The sequence below is a fragment of the Culicoides brevitarsis genome, chromosome 1, assembly GCF_036172545.1.
Source record: "Culicoides brevitarsis isolate CSIRO-B50_1 chromosome 1, AGI_CSIRO_Cbre_v1, whole genome shotgun sequence".
NCBI lineage: Eukaryota > Metazoa > Arthropoda > Insecta > Diptera > Ceratopogonidae > Culicoides > Culicoides brevitarsis.
The window spans coordinates 22594607-22609782 of NC_087085.1; the positions used below are offsets into that span (position 1 = coordinate 22594607).

A 15176-nucleotide genomic window follows, 5' to 3' on the forward strand; every position below is an offset into this window, starting at 1 on the left:
ACTGCTTTTATTCATAATATTATTAAAAAGATTAGTATTTCAAAACCAAGGAAACAAAATTTTTAAATTGGATTTTTAAATTTTTTTTGTAATCTTTTCAAAAACTCTAGGATAAAAAGTCAATAAGAAAGATTGAAATCCCATTGAAAGATTGAGATCTTTCCTAACAAATACGAATGAACTAACTAAAGAATTTCACTTGGAACGTCTATACAGTTGAGAAACACTAAGTAGGCTGATTAAGGAAAGGTATATAAGGTAAAAATTTTATCTTTTACGATGTGACAATAGATTTGATGTTCAATGTGTAAATTTAAGTAAGGCTGCTTTTATATGATTAGTATTAAAGATAAACTAAAAATACTAATTGAAGTAATGTTATTGACTATTCATTAAGTCCAAATTTTAAAAAAATCTCTAGAATGTAACATTGAATTAATGTTAACAAGCAAGCAAAAAAATCCAAAGCTTATGGATCATATTCACAAACATAAAATAAGATGGGTTAACCAATCACTTTTCACCAGTTATCGTTTTTTTACCATTTATCGTACATCAAAAATTAGACCAAAATTATTTGAAATTTTAATTTTTTTAATGCAAAACCAATAAAAATGAATAGAAAATCGTCAATTTGATTGTTATTGAATAAAAGCCATTTCTCTCATATGGAAATTTTTGACAAAAAAGTAGTCTAAAACGCCTCTTTTCAGTGTTTTTCATTACAAAATTGCATGTTCTAAAATCAAATTATAAAATTAATAGTCTACAACTATTCACAATATGTTAATTTTTAAAATTCAGTAAAATTTCATTTCATTTAGTTAAATTTCAGTAATTACACGAGAAATTTCATTTCAAAGTCAAAAAACACGATAACTGGGTATTGGTAACTCATCCTATTTAATTTTTTATTATGCCATTAAATTTTGTCGAAAAAATTCAGAGGCAAAAATAAAAGTATTTAGTAAAAGAGGAAAATTTTTGACATTTTGTGGTACTTTTTGATTGAAATAAAAATTAAAATAGCCAGTTTACATTAAAAAATATTCTTAGATATGAACTTAAATTGTTTTATAAACTCACATGATCAAAATTATAATTAATAGAACTTACCTATAGATTTCCTATAGGACAAAGTACACTCTTTAGATTTTTGTTCCTTTTTCAATTGTGGTTTTTTGCTGCCGTCGATACTGTCTTCAAAGAACATATTACTACTATAAATTGCACTATTGTTGGTAAACTGCATTTTGTTTAATTTTAATTTAACAATTAATTCAAATTCTATATTCGAATTATGAAATACAGATTTATTAATGTTCCAGAAAATCTATTAGACAAAAACATGTTTTTATTTAATTAGAACAATTACTAAAATTATATTTGAGGCACTTCAGACAAATACACTAAAATTAATACTGTTACTTCTAATTTAAATTACTGAATATACTGTTCTTTTAATTTTTTTTTCAAAAATATAAGGTTGGGCCATTGAGCAAAGTAATCACAAAGCATTTGATTGGTTGAAAAAATATGGGGGGAGCCTGTGTTTCTTTCGTTTTTTTGAGAATCTCTTATTCTACAGCAGATAAATCTTTACTTTTTAATTTTAGTATTATTCAGTTAGAAAAAAATTTTACAACAATAAAATATCAATTAAAGTTAATAAAAACAAAGAAAATTCATAAGTTGATGCAAAAGTAATAAAATTACTGAATTATATTAATTCTCATTTGATTGACCAAAAGTAAAGAAAAAAAACACAATGTATATATGTAATATATAATAATATTAAATGATGTATTTCATTTTAAATTTTACTCAAACTTTTAATAATCCATAGACTTAATAAACTCTACTGCAGTTACAAACTGTGTCCACCAGTAGTTTTCTTCTCCTTCAAGTTTATCACCAATGAAACAATTGATATATTGAATTGTTGAAAGTAAATTTGGAGGATTTGCCTACAGAAAAAAATATTAGTTGCTGTTTTATCTATTAAGTTGAAAATGTGTGCTTTACCTTAATTATAATGAATATCAAAACGGGCGTCAAATCATCTGCTGAAGGATTGTCGATTGCCATTGAGAGCATGCTCATTATACAATGGCATGCACTAAAATATAAATAATTTTTGATGAGAGAATGAAAGGTTATAAATAATATAGGATATAAAAGAGGTTTTTTGAAGAACATGAAATTAGTTTAAATTTTCCTAAATAATGTTAATATGGTAATAATTGACATATTTGAACAAAAGTTTAATTTAATGCGACCCTTCATTAATGAGAAGATAAAAAGGTTTTCAAGCTTACCGCACAATACATTTCACTTTTTCTTTTGGCGTTTTTCCGGCGGTTATACACAATAATTGTTGTTGTGCATAAGACCAAGGCGCTTCATTGAGATATTCTTTTGGTATTTTTATTAATTTATGTGTCGGCGTAACAATTTGTGATAACTTTTTGATGTGATCAGATAAACAACTAGAAAATTTGAGAAAATGAAAAGTATGCTGATGTACATTCTTCTTCGTATTGTACTCACTTGTCTCGTAATTTATCAGCATCATCATTAGGAAATAATAGCTGTTTATACACCTTTTGCATTATTCGTTTTTCAATGCAGTCTTTTATTTCAAGTTCTTTTACAGAGAGAACACCCCGAAGAATACCGTCTTGTCTGATTTTTATTAAGACTGCATTTATAAATTCTTTCATCAACTCAATTTTCTCGTCAGCCACGAAAAGCTTTGACATGTTATCATAGAAATTCTCATTAATTTGTTCGTTTTTGTCCAAAAACATTCGAACACAACAGTCGATCAAATTTTTGATACAAAGCTCTCGTTCACTTGCGATTTTCTTATTGATTTTCTCCACCATTTCTATGGAGAGCAATAGATTTTGACGACATTTGGTCAAATATTGAATGTAACGCTGACCGGAAATTAATTCACTCTGTAGATGTTGATAAACTTTATGTTGCGTCAATAAATTAGTAGAACTAAGAAGTCTTAAAGCTTCAAACGTGTACGATATTTCTTTCAAACTTCCAGTTTCTGTTGCCTCGGCCATTTGAATCTGTAAGTATGTGTGCATGGGAGATTGTGAGACACGCTAAAAAATAAAAAATTACAAAAAATTAAATCCTCCTATTTATGTGAATGAAAATTTTATAAGATAATGTTGCAACAACTTACACAATTACTTTTAAAATCAGTTGAAGGAACACTAGATCTGCTTAAAACCATTTTAATTTTACGACGAACATTTTCAAAGTCTGGCTCCGAGCAATTTGCCTTCATAATATCTGATTTACTACTTTTACTTTTTAAGGAACCTATTTAAAGAATCAATATAATTGGTCGTGATTTAAAGTTAGACCGTTAAAAATTTGTTTCAAACTTTTTTTTTAATATAAGGCCGCTCCAAATGAAACTCAATAGTTTTGTCCAAAATTTCCAGAAATGGTCCCTTTTTTTGATAAAATTTTTAATTTAGTTTTTTTTTTATTTTACCCGATTGGATTTTGGATTTTAAAATGGAGCGGCCTAAATGTTATGAAAAAAAATGAAACATTCTTGCAGAGATTTTAAGTTTTTAGTTTTGAGAAATCAATTGTTGATAAAGAAAGTTAAAAATGTATGTGGCGGTCATGTTTAACAATAAAACTTACTGGAACTATTGCTACCAGCAGACTCAGAAGATGCAGGATCAGATGAAGTTGAAACTTTCCGACGGTATTTACCGAGTATATCATCTGAAGTTTCAACAAGAAACGCTTTTTCATCGTTTTCTGTATTCCTCGTCAATTGATTTTCATTAACATGCTGTTGATCTACATTGAATCGGTTCCTTCTGCCCTTCATGTTAGCTAGCCCTTTAATTTTGTTGAATATTCCACCTCTTTTGCTTGGCGAGTATTGATCATTTTTGTCAGCAGTAAAATCGAAACTAATGCTTTTAGGAATAGCCCCACTTGATGAACGAGAAGTTTTTCCGTTTGAATTAGTACCATCTTGCTTAGAATTATTTATAAAGTCTAGTAAAAGACCGTCGGATGGTTTACTCTCAGAGTTCACTACACCGTTTCTACGTGAATCGAAATTTGAATTCCGTTGAACAGTAACGTTTCGTCTATGTTGCACACTAAATTCATTTAAGGTCTCGTCCTCGTTGAAAAATGGATTAGTAATGTTCGAGTCACTTCTAATAATATTAACTTCAGAGCTCTCTTCCAATGTTTTCATATCAGCATTTGTCAAACCAGATTCATCTTTGCACTTGCTTTCTTCCGCCTTTATTGATTCATTAAACTGTAAATTCTTTTCGTTTGTTGCAAGGTCCAAAAGGTCTGCGGTTATGAAATTGTTAGAAGTTTTTTGTTCTCTCACAGAAGACTGAGAATCATAAAATATTGATTCAGGACTTGGCAATTCCAATGATTTATTTGCGACTTCGTATTCAACTTCACTTGGTTTTTCTGTATCCGAGCCTAAAACGTCTGTGCTCCAATTTGACTCAGATTGAGTTTCGTCAAAATTGACAACACGAAAATTAGAAATTAAATGGTCAGGCAATCCATAATCACCCGGTAAAATAACGTTGTTTGGTATCAATGGCGTTGCGAAATTCCTTTCATTTGCATCAATTGTTTCACTATCACTGGCTAAGACAGCGTCCGTACTCCATGTGTCTGATATTATAGATACTGTTTCATCGCCCTCTAGTAGTTTCTTTATTTCAAATTTACAAAATTTGTCCTCTATATCCGACCGATTTTTATTCATTATTTTGACCATTTGCGGTGGCATAGGATTATTGCCACTTTCTGTAACTTGAGACGATGGAGTATCTCTTCCTGAAATGTTTGGTGTTCCTCTACCTGAAAAGAAAATTTTATAATAATTATAAACATGTTATGCTGTAATATAATATTTTTTAAGCCAATGTTTAAATATAATACAATATATTACCAGAAACGTTTGCTGAAACCATATCTGACAAATTATCATTTTGATCGTTTTCCTCCAGATCCAAAGAGCTTGTAACTGAATGATTACTAGGCGCTTCACTTTGAGCCTCTAAATTATCTGATGTATTGCCGATTGATCCGTCATCGCGGCTCAAAGAAAATCTAAAAATGTTTAATAAGTAAAATTTAAAATTATTTGAATATTTTACCTCGTATTTTTCTCTCTATTATTATGCAAAACATTCGTCGCTCCATTAGAGAGAGTAATCGGTTCTTCAACATTACAACGGCTTAGCACTTCTACATTTTTTTCAGTTAACTTTACATCTTCTGCTACAACATCATCAACGTTTGAGTTCATTCCAGTAACTTGTGCTTCTGGCAATAAATCTAAAGATGTTTGATCCGAATCAAGACTAATCGGAAACACCAGCACTTCATCCAGTTCTTCAGTACGAGTGACATTTCCATTGATAAAACTAGAGGCCGAATCGTTCAGGTCACTTGATATTACTTCTTCCGTCACATGTTTGTTGATTTTTGGCTTAGAAGTTTTACCTAATGCTATTAACCCTTGTTTAGATCGAATAACCGATTCTAATGCAATATTATTATTTTCATGCCTTAATTCTTGGCAGATTGGCTCATCGATTTTTATTGGTAGCTTTTCAAGAATCGTTACCAATTCTTTCTTGCTTTTGGAATTTATTGTAGATCCATCGTTTTCAATGACAATTCTCAGAAAATCCAAGAGTAAATTTAGTTCGGTCCTAGAAATTAGTAATTTATCGCGCTGTATATTAGTTTGTCCAGCTGAAAATAATGAGGCACACAGGTTTTGATGAAATATCCCGTAATCTTGAGGCATTAACTGCTGCACTAAATTAGGAATAGCATTTTTGTCAAATCGTTCATATAATTTATGCATTTTTGTGTCCACAGCCTGGTATTTATGCAATGCCAGTTTTTGGAGAGTTTGTCCGATTTGCATCAAATTGTGTTGAGCAACGTCATCAATTTGCAAATCAATTATGCCAAATCGGAAAGGCGACACAATCGCTGGTATGATAAAGTTCGTAAATATCATGTCCACCAATATCATGTATGTTTCTTCTTCTTGAAAATTAGCTTGTTTAAAGGAAAAACATACTTTTTGAATCAGCCAACTGAGAGGAGATGGAAAAAGCAACCAATTTTCCGACAATGATTTTACAAATCGGTTTGTCAATACATATAACTTTTCAGATGTATCGTTAGTATAATTTGATGCGAGATCCTGCGTATTATCGTTCGGGTTGCATTCCATTTTATGTTCTTCGATAAGCACTGAGATTATGGGTTCATATAAACTTGCCAGTAAAAATAGCTTTGCTGATGATAAGGAGGAATGTAATCGTTCGTAGAGTCGTGCAAAGGAAGATGAAGAAGGTCTCAGCATACGCCTCGGTGTTTCATGATTCACAATTTGCAGCTGAATAAGTTGCTGTAAAATACTGAGAATCATTTCTATGTCTTTAGTATTGAGCAAACTTCCGTAGAAACTGTCACATATAACATGAACAATTTTGTCGTTTTGGCTTGGAATAACTTGGTTAATCCTATCCGCAATGGACAAGCATTGCGCCAAAAGATAAGGAGATTTCTGAAGAAAATTCAGTAGTTTCATTAAGCCACATATGTGTTGATACTTGATTGTTTTGATCTTGTATACATCCATAAAAATAGATGAATGTAATTGCGATGCACGATAACTGCAAAGATCCGGGGTGATATGAGGACGTGCTACAATCAAATCCGACAAGTTTTGTCTCTCCTGAGATAGAATCCATGCTAGCTGAAATGTAAAGTTCAATCATGTAATCATTAAACGCCCAATATTTAAAAAAATAAATTTAAGTGAAAATGATAAAAAAAAGTTCCCATATTTACCTTGTAGTTATTGTTAAAGTTCTCTAACAACTGTGACTTTTGTTCACTGTATGTCCTCTTCTCACTTGAATAGTTTGAAAATGAAATATCGTATTAGGAGTGTTAAATATGTGGAATTCAAAGAAATATAAAGAGATATTTGTTATACCTATTGATAAAAATTTGGTTTTGCCTCAAGAGTTGGGCTAATTCAAAAATATCATAAGATTCCATTGAATAACAGATTTTTATTCCGATTTATTTACATGTAATAATTCAATGTAATTTCAACGGCAAAACACAAAAATAACTTTCACGGCATACAAAAGGTGAAATTATATTTTTGTAAGTTTTTTGGTTCCTTTTCAAGGAAATATAAATAATAAGTGTCTCTGTCAAAAATATGTATGTTCCAGTTCAAATTCACTCTGTCAATGTGTCAATACCTATAGCGCAATTGTATCAGATTCAAAAAAGTAAACAACCGAAATAGCGTGTGTCCAACTCGAAAGTCTTCTTCGGAAAAATTATTATTTTTTTTTGTTTATCATAGACACATAAAAAGAAAAAAAAAGTAGTAAATATAATTCTAAAGTGATAAAAAAGTTATCAATAATGTTTGATTTTCATGCTTTTATATGACAAATATATGTAAAATGAATTGATAGATTTAACGTTCATTTTGCAAGACCAATTTCAAAGTCTACCGCAATTGTTAACAATAACTGAGTGTGGTAAAAAATGAAAAAACTGATAAATCATTTTTAATTAGGAAAAAACTCTTCTAAACATTTCAAAAATGTTTTAAAGTAAATTGTCGGTGTCCTCAACTAATTGTTCTGTTCTTTGTTCAAGCCTTCACATTGGCGTTTCAAGTAGAATCTACCACAAAAACTAATTGAAATTTTATTCAACAATGGCAACCAATGAAGATTTGTGGAGATTATGCACAGATTGGTTAACAAGATGCAAGGTGATTCCACCTGAGCATAAAGCAAATGCTCCTGAGAGTGAAATAAAAGTAAAGTTTCCCTATTTATGTCCAAAAACACTTTTCTTTATGTTACCATATTTTTTAGGTGTTGGCAATGGTTTTACGAGATGGAGTATTGCTTTGTTCACTGCTAACTGTTCTTGATCCCACCATCGAAATCAAGTCATTTCATCGAAAACCTCAAATGGCTCAGGTATTGCCTGGACAAAATACATCAATTTAATTAAATTTACATATAATTTTATAATACTTAATTGCTTATAATACAAATTTCATTTCAGTTTCTTTGTTTTCACAACATTTCAATATTCTTAGAAGCGTGCCGTACACACTTCAACTTAAAAGAATCAGATCTATTTGAACCTTCAATGCTTTACGACTTGACAAACTTCCATCAGGTGTTGAACTGCCTTTCTAAGCTTTCTCTTTGTCGAAAAGTACAACAACTCAATCCCGAACTTGAGTATGACAAATTGCATAAATCTTTATCAAATTTGCAATAATGATTTGTTTTGTAATTCTAGTGGATTTAGTTCGCAAATTGGACACGCAGACCGCAACCATTCAGATGAAGAGATCTACAAGGATTTACATTCAACGTAAGTTTAATAGTTTATTTAACACTCGTGATATTATTACGAAAAGTACTGTCAAACTAAGCAAATATGTAAACTTTCTTTGATTTTTGTGATAATACTGCTATGTATACTTGCATAATTTAAAGCAACAATAATACTCAAGATGACTTATCGGATGAGGCAGCAAATGATGAAGTGTCTCCTCCGTGTTCGAAAAATCCATCTTTAGAAGAAGAAGATAATTCGGCTCATAGTCAAATATCTATGAATGACTATAACAATGGAAAAATTGTTATCTCTAACTCGTGTTGGGCACTTGCTCTCAATGAGTCTGATTCATTGTTTAACAACGACAGACAAAAGGAAGAAAAAATATATGAAGATCTATGTTACGTAACATTCTCATCAGCACTTCCAGAGGTTAATAAGAATTATTTAAATAGTACATATTGATTGTACAAACCCAGATTGCTTTTTTTCTCTATGTTTATTTTGTTCATTCACTAAACTGTTTCAAGAGTGCACATGATTTTCTAATGTTTTTAAATGTACATTTTGGATTTGTCAAATGTATATCATTGTTGTTAGTCAAGACACGTTTTCTTTTTATATTTTTTAGGCCTTTGAAAAATTAAAATATTTTCGCTTTATTGTCGTGTTTGAAAAGAGCATGAAATTTTTCAATTGAGCAATTATCTTTTTTTAAATTTATTTTTTTTTTATACATTTGTGCCATTAATATAGTACCACAGAAAACGCTATTTGCAATGGGCATGAAGAACATACTACTAAAGAAGAAGAAGTTTATCAGGATTTATGTTCTATACAAAATTTGACACGATTTCAGGTATGCATGTAGCTTTTTAATACATATTGTTTCAACTTGTTTTATTTTACTTATTTGCTTGTTCCCATAACTTTTTTATTTTCTATATGTGATTTATCATAAATTTGTATAAAATATAATTATTTTCAAACAGCTTTCTGCATCAACAGTCAGTTGTGAGCAAAGAGATTTCGTGGTGAGGGAGCTATTAGACACTGAGGCCAACTACTTGGAAGTGCTCAAAGCTCTGAATTTTAAGTTTATGGGTCCGCTTGAAAAACTCCTTTCACAGGAAGAATTATCAACAATATTTTTTTGTGTCAAGGTAAGATCAGCTAAATTAAAAAAAAAGAAAATAAATAAATAATGATGAATAACTCTTATATTTTGAAAAGGATCTCGCTGATATTCATTCGAAGTTTTTAGAAAGATTAAACGATTCAGTTATTTCCAAAGGAAAAACCAAATTAAGTCAAGTTTTCTTGGATTTTAGAGAACCATTCTTAAAATATGGTAATTCAACATCTTATGATTTGAATTACATACATGTTTAAATATTCTTTTGTTTTTAGGAAAATATTGTTCCAATTTAAGTGCAGCTACTGATCTACTAAGAGATGTTTGCAAACGAAGTTCTACAGTTGAACAAATGGTTTTGGTAATTTTATCATTTCATTTTCAAGAAGGAAAAATAAAATGTTCTAAAATTTTCAAAAGCAATGCCAAAAAGAACACAGTGGTGGAAAAGTGCAACTTCGTGATATTTTATCTGTGCCAATGCAAAGAATTTTAAAATATCATTTATTACTGGATAAACTAGTGCATGAAACGCTTCCTGTAAGTTTAACATAATTTCATTTAAATGATCATTAAATTTATTAATATGATGTGCTCTAGACTCACGACGACTACCGAGGCCTAGAACGAGCCAAAGAAGCAATGGTAGATGTGGCACAATATACGAATGAGGTCAAAAGAGATTCAGAGCACCTAGCCATCATACAAAAGGTTAAAGAGAGCATTTTGGATTTAAATCTTCCAAACGGAAATGATTTAGAGCAGTACGGTCACTTGTTGCTAGATGGAGAGCTACATATAAAAGCACACGAAGATCAAAAAACTAAGAATCGTTATGCTTTCATTTTTGAGAAGTTAATGATTCTTGTTAAGAACACAAATACAAAAGTGGGAGAAGCACAATATACTTTTAGGGAAGCTCATAATTTGATTGATTATCGTGTTGAAACATGTGCTCCAACTAGACGTAGAGATCCTAGGTTTAAATATCAATTGCTTCTGGCAAGAAAATCCCAATCGACAGCATTTACTCTGTATATGAAGCAGGAAACTGAAAGAAACAAGTGGAATAAAGCATTACATGAAGCATTGTATGTACTCAAAACGTGATATTTAAAAATTATTCAACTAAATTGAATATATTTATTTACTAGTGATAACTTGGAGCCTCCTGGCTGTCGAAATACTGATCACCAATTCCAACTATCAACATTAGAACGACCAATTAGCTGTTGGCACTGTTCCAAATTTTTAAAAGGATTAATACATCAAGTTAGCAAATTGGTTTATTAGAAGTTTTTTTCCTAAAATTTTCTTATTTAACATTTTTGTTTAGGGATACATCTGTAAAGTTTGTGGGATTGGAGTTCACAAGGGATGCATAAGTTCAACGGGTCGTTGCAAACAAAATATGGCTCAGCCTCCTCCAGTAAATAGACACCGTGTAAACCAGTATGTAAACCAAGTTATCTTATTTTTTAACTTTTTCCAGATTTGTGACCGTGTTCTTTCTGAATTTTATTGGTTTGTTGGAAATATGGACCGTGACACTGCTACGATGAAACTAAGTACTCGTAAAGTAGGAACATATTTATTGAGAGTCCGTCCACAAGGTGCTTCACATTCAGATGAAACTATGTATGCCTTAAGTTTAAAGTAAGAAATTAAAAAAAATATATATATTTCTTCAATTGTCTTATTAATTCGTTTTTATTTTCTTTATAACAGAACCGATGATAATGTGGTAAAACACATGAAAATTTATCAAGAAAATGTAGGAGAATGCGTTTTGTATCTTTTATCTAAACGTCGTCAATTCAAAACAATTGTTGAATTGGTTTCCTTTTATGAAAGGAATGATTTGGGTGAAAATTTTGCTGGGTAACTTACTGGATCAATTCCGAAGGTTGATATTAGTTATCAATATTTCCATTATGTTTCAGATTAAATCAAACACTTCAATGGCCATACAAAGAAATATCAGCAACAGCACTATTTGACTTTCTGCCAACAGAATCTAATCAGTTAGAGCTACGTCGAGGCTGTCACCTTATTGTAATTGGAAAAGAAGGCGATAGTAAGGGATGGTGGAGAGGGAGGGTGAACTCGAAAGTAATAAAGTTATATTTATTACATTTTATTCACTTACAAACTCTTTTCTTTTCTAGGTTGGATTTTTCCCTAAAGAGTATGTCCGAGAAAACACTAATGTTACAAATGCTCTATGATATATTTCAAAGTTAAATATTTCTTATATTGACTTTGCGAATTTCTCTTTAATTCACTGATGCAACTTTCGACAAATTTTGAAATCTCTCTATTGATTTAAGGACGTAAAGTCACACAACACGAATAAAGGGACATTTTAATCTTGTTCATTCCTTCTGAAATATTTAATATATCCTATAATTGATGGATATGCATCTATATGATTTTATAGTGTACTGTACGCCGAATTAGTATAATTCAGATCGCCTGACTTTTAGGAAAGTATGCAATTGAAATACATTTTAATTAAAAAAAAAACTGCGACTTTTAGATAATTAATTTTGAATATGTGTCAGCATTCAGTATTTATTAAAAGAATAATTGACAAAACGTGTAATAAATAATCATTAATATATATAGTCAACAGAAAACTGTTTGTTTTGAATTGATTTGTGTTTTGAAGCCTCAGTAAGTAACAAAAATAATTGAGAAAAAATATAAATCATTTTAAATTTATTTTAATTTTAAACATTATAGGGAAGTCATTAAGAAAATAATTCTAAATAATAAAAATATATATGCTATAACGCTCAATACAGTCCTCGATAAATATTTAAGAAAAACACAACTTAAATAAACACAACAGTAAAATAATTTTTCAATAATTGTGTTATTTTGCAATCACAAACAATTTTGTAATTTCTAAATAATGACAATAGCAAACAAAAGAAATTGTGCCATTTAGAAAAAGGATGCAATGATCTATTTTCCTTTAAATGCAATTGAGAAAATAAACTAAACAAATAATAAATACTTATAACTAAACTACTTAATTTTAAGTTAAGGTCGTATCTAATTTTAGTTACTTGATAATAATACAATATGTTTACTATCTTGTAAGTATTGCTAAAACAAGTCACTCGTCCAAAAGAAAGTACAAAATGTCTGCTTTTCTTTAAACTTCATTGCATTCCAGGTATATTTGCTTACAATCAATTCCTTGTCTACCTTGTCGTCCTGCTTCGTATAATGATTCAAATGTAACATGTGATGAACGTTCTAATATGAAACTGGTGGCATACCTGTTCTTACCAGAATAAATATTAAAATCGACATGCTTAAGCATACGAATGAAAAAGAACTTACGTTCCAAGTTGACAGAAAATACTGTTTCCGCCAACATCATTAGCGCATTCAGTATTGGCTTCACAAAGGTATTTTTGCATACACAAATTATCTGAATTTTTGTAAGTTTTAGCATAACTCTTCATCATAGCAAGACTAAAAATAAAAAATAACATTAGTTAGCTATTAATATCTGAGTATTTTTTTATAAACCTGGCAACAGCAGCATCACTCATTGAATCTTTTCGTCCGACAGATCTAGCTTGAAGAGACCGATGAGAAAATGAAGTCTTGAGGGCGTCCAATAAATTTACAACAATGTTGATAAACTGAAAATGTTTAAAAATATTTACATTTATATTTAGATATTTTTTTTCTTTTTCAATAAAGTTGAAAGCTTTTATTTTAAATAATAATTTTATATACATTTGTACAGAAAAATACAAGTGCAGCCTTACCTCTCCTGCTTGTTTAGCCATGGTATTTACTTGGTCGGGATCCTTTGCACCGAACATGGCGGAAAACACGGCAGCAAGAACATTCTGTAGCGAGGAAACATTAACTAACAGTCTATCGGATTTTTACAATATTAATGTTAAAGCAAACGTGATTTAAAATTTTATATGTACACCAAAACAATTGTTATAGATAGTAGTGGACTATCATATATACTTTTAACATAAAAATACTGTGCTAACACAAACCGATTATTCTAAGAGCTACTCCTTTTTTAAATGAATACTCTCTGATACTCTCGATATGTACATAAAAGATTTTATTATCAAGAATCTATCTTTCTAAAATTTATATTTTTAAAGCTACTTACTTGCATAGGACCAGCAGCTCCATTATCTACTTTGTCAATGCCATCATTTGTGTTGCCTCCTAGTAATGTTGTAATTATACGAAGACCAATTGAAATGATGTTGGCCCATGGTGAGTTACTAAGGCCATTATTTCCATCTAAATCATCAGACTTATTTGGTCCAACGGCGTTGTTATTAAACATCATTTGCATAACCATTCCTTTGCAAAAGATGTTCAAATATTAGAATCATAATAAGAAATTGCAATTAAAATCAAAATTACCTAACATATTAGTCCATGAGAATGGATTGTCGGAAATTTGATTTGTTTGGATGTCTGTATCAACATCGTCAAGCGCGACTTTTTTTACATTATTGGGTTTTTCAGCATAACGTCTGGAGCCTTCGCTTGCATCATCATGTGAATTTTGTGGATAGGCAGCTGCATGTACTATTGTTGAGCATAAAACTAAGACGCACAATGTCCAAGCGGTTAACTTTTGATATTTCATTCTGGAAGAAAAAAAAACAATCGTCTGTAAGTTTTTATGAACTTTCAATTTCATTAAAATTTAAAAAAAAAAATTACTTTACAATGACATGCTAGACGACCCTCAATGCATGAGAAGATCAAGTAATTTTTTAAACATTATTTCATTTTTTTGTTGTCTTTTCATTTGTACAAAATTTCACCATTCTTAAATTTATGCTCGATGGTTTCAAAAAGTGAAAAACAAAAACAATTAATTTCCGTAGCGCGTCTAAGCACCGTTACATTGTTTGATTCGTCCTAAATTTCACTTATCACAATTGTTGAATTACTCAATTTCTGAATATTGAGATTTGTCAAAAAAAAAACTTGAAAATGTGTCTTTATATTTCTATTATCTCATTTCTCATGCACGCACTCAAAGAGAATATGCATATGAAGAGTGGTAAATCTTTGCCAGTAATTTGATTGGAATACTTTTTTGTAAAAAAAATAATATACTGCTATTCGAAACGGTAATCTTTAAGAATATGTGTGTCAAAATCATGTTCATTCAATTTATTTATATATGCTTGTATACTTGCTAATTTGTTAAAAGTGCATGAATCTTATTCTGTTTAACACATTTATTTACTGATTTCTTTAGCATGCCATGTGGTCGATTATTGAAAAATATAGTTTCGTTTCTTGTCTGTCATCGATGTCCTTTGTAAGAGAAGATAATTCCATCAAATTTTCAGGTAGTAATTACTATTTTCTAAGTTGCATTTGCATAATTTAAAAACAATTAGACACTTTTTTGTGTCGTTAATAGCCGTAAGTTACTTTTTATATATTTTTACAGTACTGCTACTTTTGTATTAAAATTAAACAAAATAGAATTCGTCCTACAAAATATAAGTTTGAAGAATTCTTATTTAAAAGTATATAACTGTTGAGCTACATACAATTGGAAGTAGAAAGT

General features: G+C 30.1%; 3 protein-coding genes across 6 annotated transcripts; 1 reads left to right on the plus strand and 2 right to left on the minus strand.

Annotated features, from left to right (window-relative positions):
* Positions 1-1775: 1775 nt before the first annotated feature.
* Positions 1776-7247, minus strand: LOC134838437 (receptor-mediated endocytosis protein 6 homolog). Its single transcript, XM_063853967.1, has 10 exons — positions 7058-7247; positions 6910-6973; positions 5190-6814; positions 4982-5142; positions 3682-4890; positions 3206-3345; positions 2551-3122; positions 2319-2489; positions 2026-2119; positions 1776-1967 (listed from the first exon to the last, which is right to left on the minus strand). The coding sequence occupies exons 1-10, from the start codon at positions 7120-7122 to the stop codon at positions 1833-1835; spliced, it is 4236 nt and encodes a 1411-aa protein (XP_063710037.1). The 5' UTR covers positions 7123-7247; the 3' UTR covers positions 1776-1832.
* Positions 7248-7576: 329 nt separating this feature from the next.
* LOC134833298 (protein vav) lies at positions 7577-12206 on the plus strand. 4 transcript variants are annotated; one of them, XM_063847693.1, is made up of 16 exons: positions 7581-7909; positions 7968-8075; positions 8164-8345; positions 8407-8481; positions 9205-9307; positions 9441-9611; positions 9682-9799; positions 9859-9944; positions 10004-10123; positions 10184-10674; positions 10738-10855; positions 10920-11012; positions 11076-11239; positions 11312-11464; positions 11527-11695; positions 11752-12206. In XM_063847693.1, the coding sequence occupies exons 1-16, from the start codon at positions 7805-7807 to the stop codon at positions 11809-11811; spliced, it is 2316 nt and encodes a 771-aa protein (XP_063703763.1). In that variant the 5' UTR covers positions 7581-7804; the 3' UTR covers positions 11812-12206. The 4 variants fall into 4 exon arrangements, with proteins under 4 accessions (XP_063703681.1, XP_063703763.1, XP_063703840.1 ...); XM_063847611.1 differs by having other exon boundaries at positions 7577-7909; positions 10920-11239; XM_063847850.1 differs by lacking the exons at positions 7581-7909; positions 7968-8075; positions 8164-8345; positions 8407-8481; positions 9205-9307 and adding an exon at positions 8599-8880.
* Positions 12207-12746: 540 nt separating this feature from the next.
* LOC134837464 (uncharacterized) lies at positions 12747-14234 on the minus strand. The gene is made up of 6 exons (XM_063852841.1): positions 14006-14234; positions 13743-13942; positions 13375-13458; positions 13130-13245; positions 12938-13072; positions 12747-12873 (listed from the first exon to the last, which is right to left on the minus strand). The coding sequence occupies exons 1-6, from the start codon at positions 14232-14234 to the stop codon at positions 12747-12749; spliced, it is 891 nt and encodes a 296-aa protein (XP_063708911.1).
* Between the last annotated feature and the right edge of the window lie 942 nt (positions 14235-15176).

Excerpts from the sequence above, each read along its gene's own strand:
- LOC134838437 (XM_063853967.1), bottom strand. The coding sequence starts at position 7,122 with ATGGAATCTTATGATATTTTTGAATTAGCCCAACTCTTGAGGCAAAAC. Across the intron at positions 4,891-4,981 it reads GGTTTCAGCAAACGTTTCTG|GTAGAGGAACACCAAACATT; the intron begins GTAATATATTGT and ends TTTTCTTTTCAG. Across the intron at positions 1,968-2,025 it reads TGATATTCATTATAATTAAG|GCAAATCCTCCAAATTTACT; the intron begins GTAAAGCACACA and ends TTTTTTCTGTAG.
- LOC134833298 (XM_063847611.1), top strand. The coding sequence starts at position 7,805 with ATGGCAACCAATGAAGATTTGTGGAGATTATGCACAGATTGGTTAACA. Across the intron at positions 7,910-7,967 it reads CTCCTGAGAGTGAAATAAAA|GTGTTGGCAATGGTTTTACG; the intron begins GTAAAGTTTCCC and ends CATATTTTTTAG. Across the intron at positions 11,240-11,311 it reads ATGTATGCCTTAAGTTTAAA|AACCGATGATAATGTGGTAA; the intron begins GTAAGAAATTAA and ends TCTTTATAACAG.
- LOC134837464 (XM_063852841.1), bottom strand. The coding sequence starts at position 14,234 with ATGAAATATCAAAAGTTAACCGCTTGGACATTGTGCGTCTTAGTTTTA. Across the intron at positions 13,459-13,742 it reads GAGCTGCTGGTCCTATGCAA|AATGTTCTTGCTGCCGTGTT; the intron begins GTAAGTAGCTTT and ends TCCTCGCTACAG. Across the intron at positions 13,246-13,374 it reads TGGCTAAACAAGCAGGAGAG|TTTATCAACATTGTTGTAAA; the intron begins GTAAGGCTGCAC and ends AAACATTTTCAG.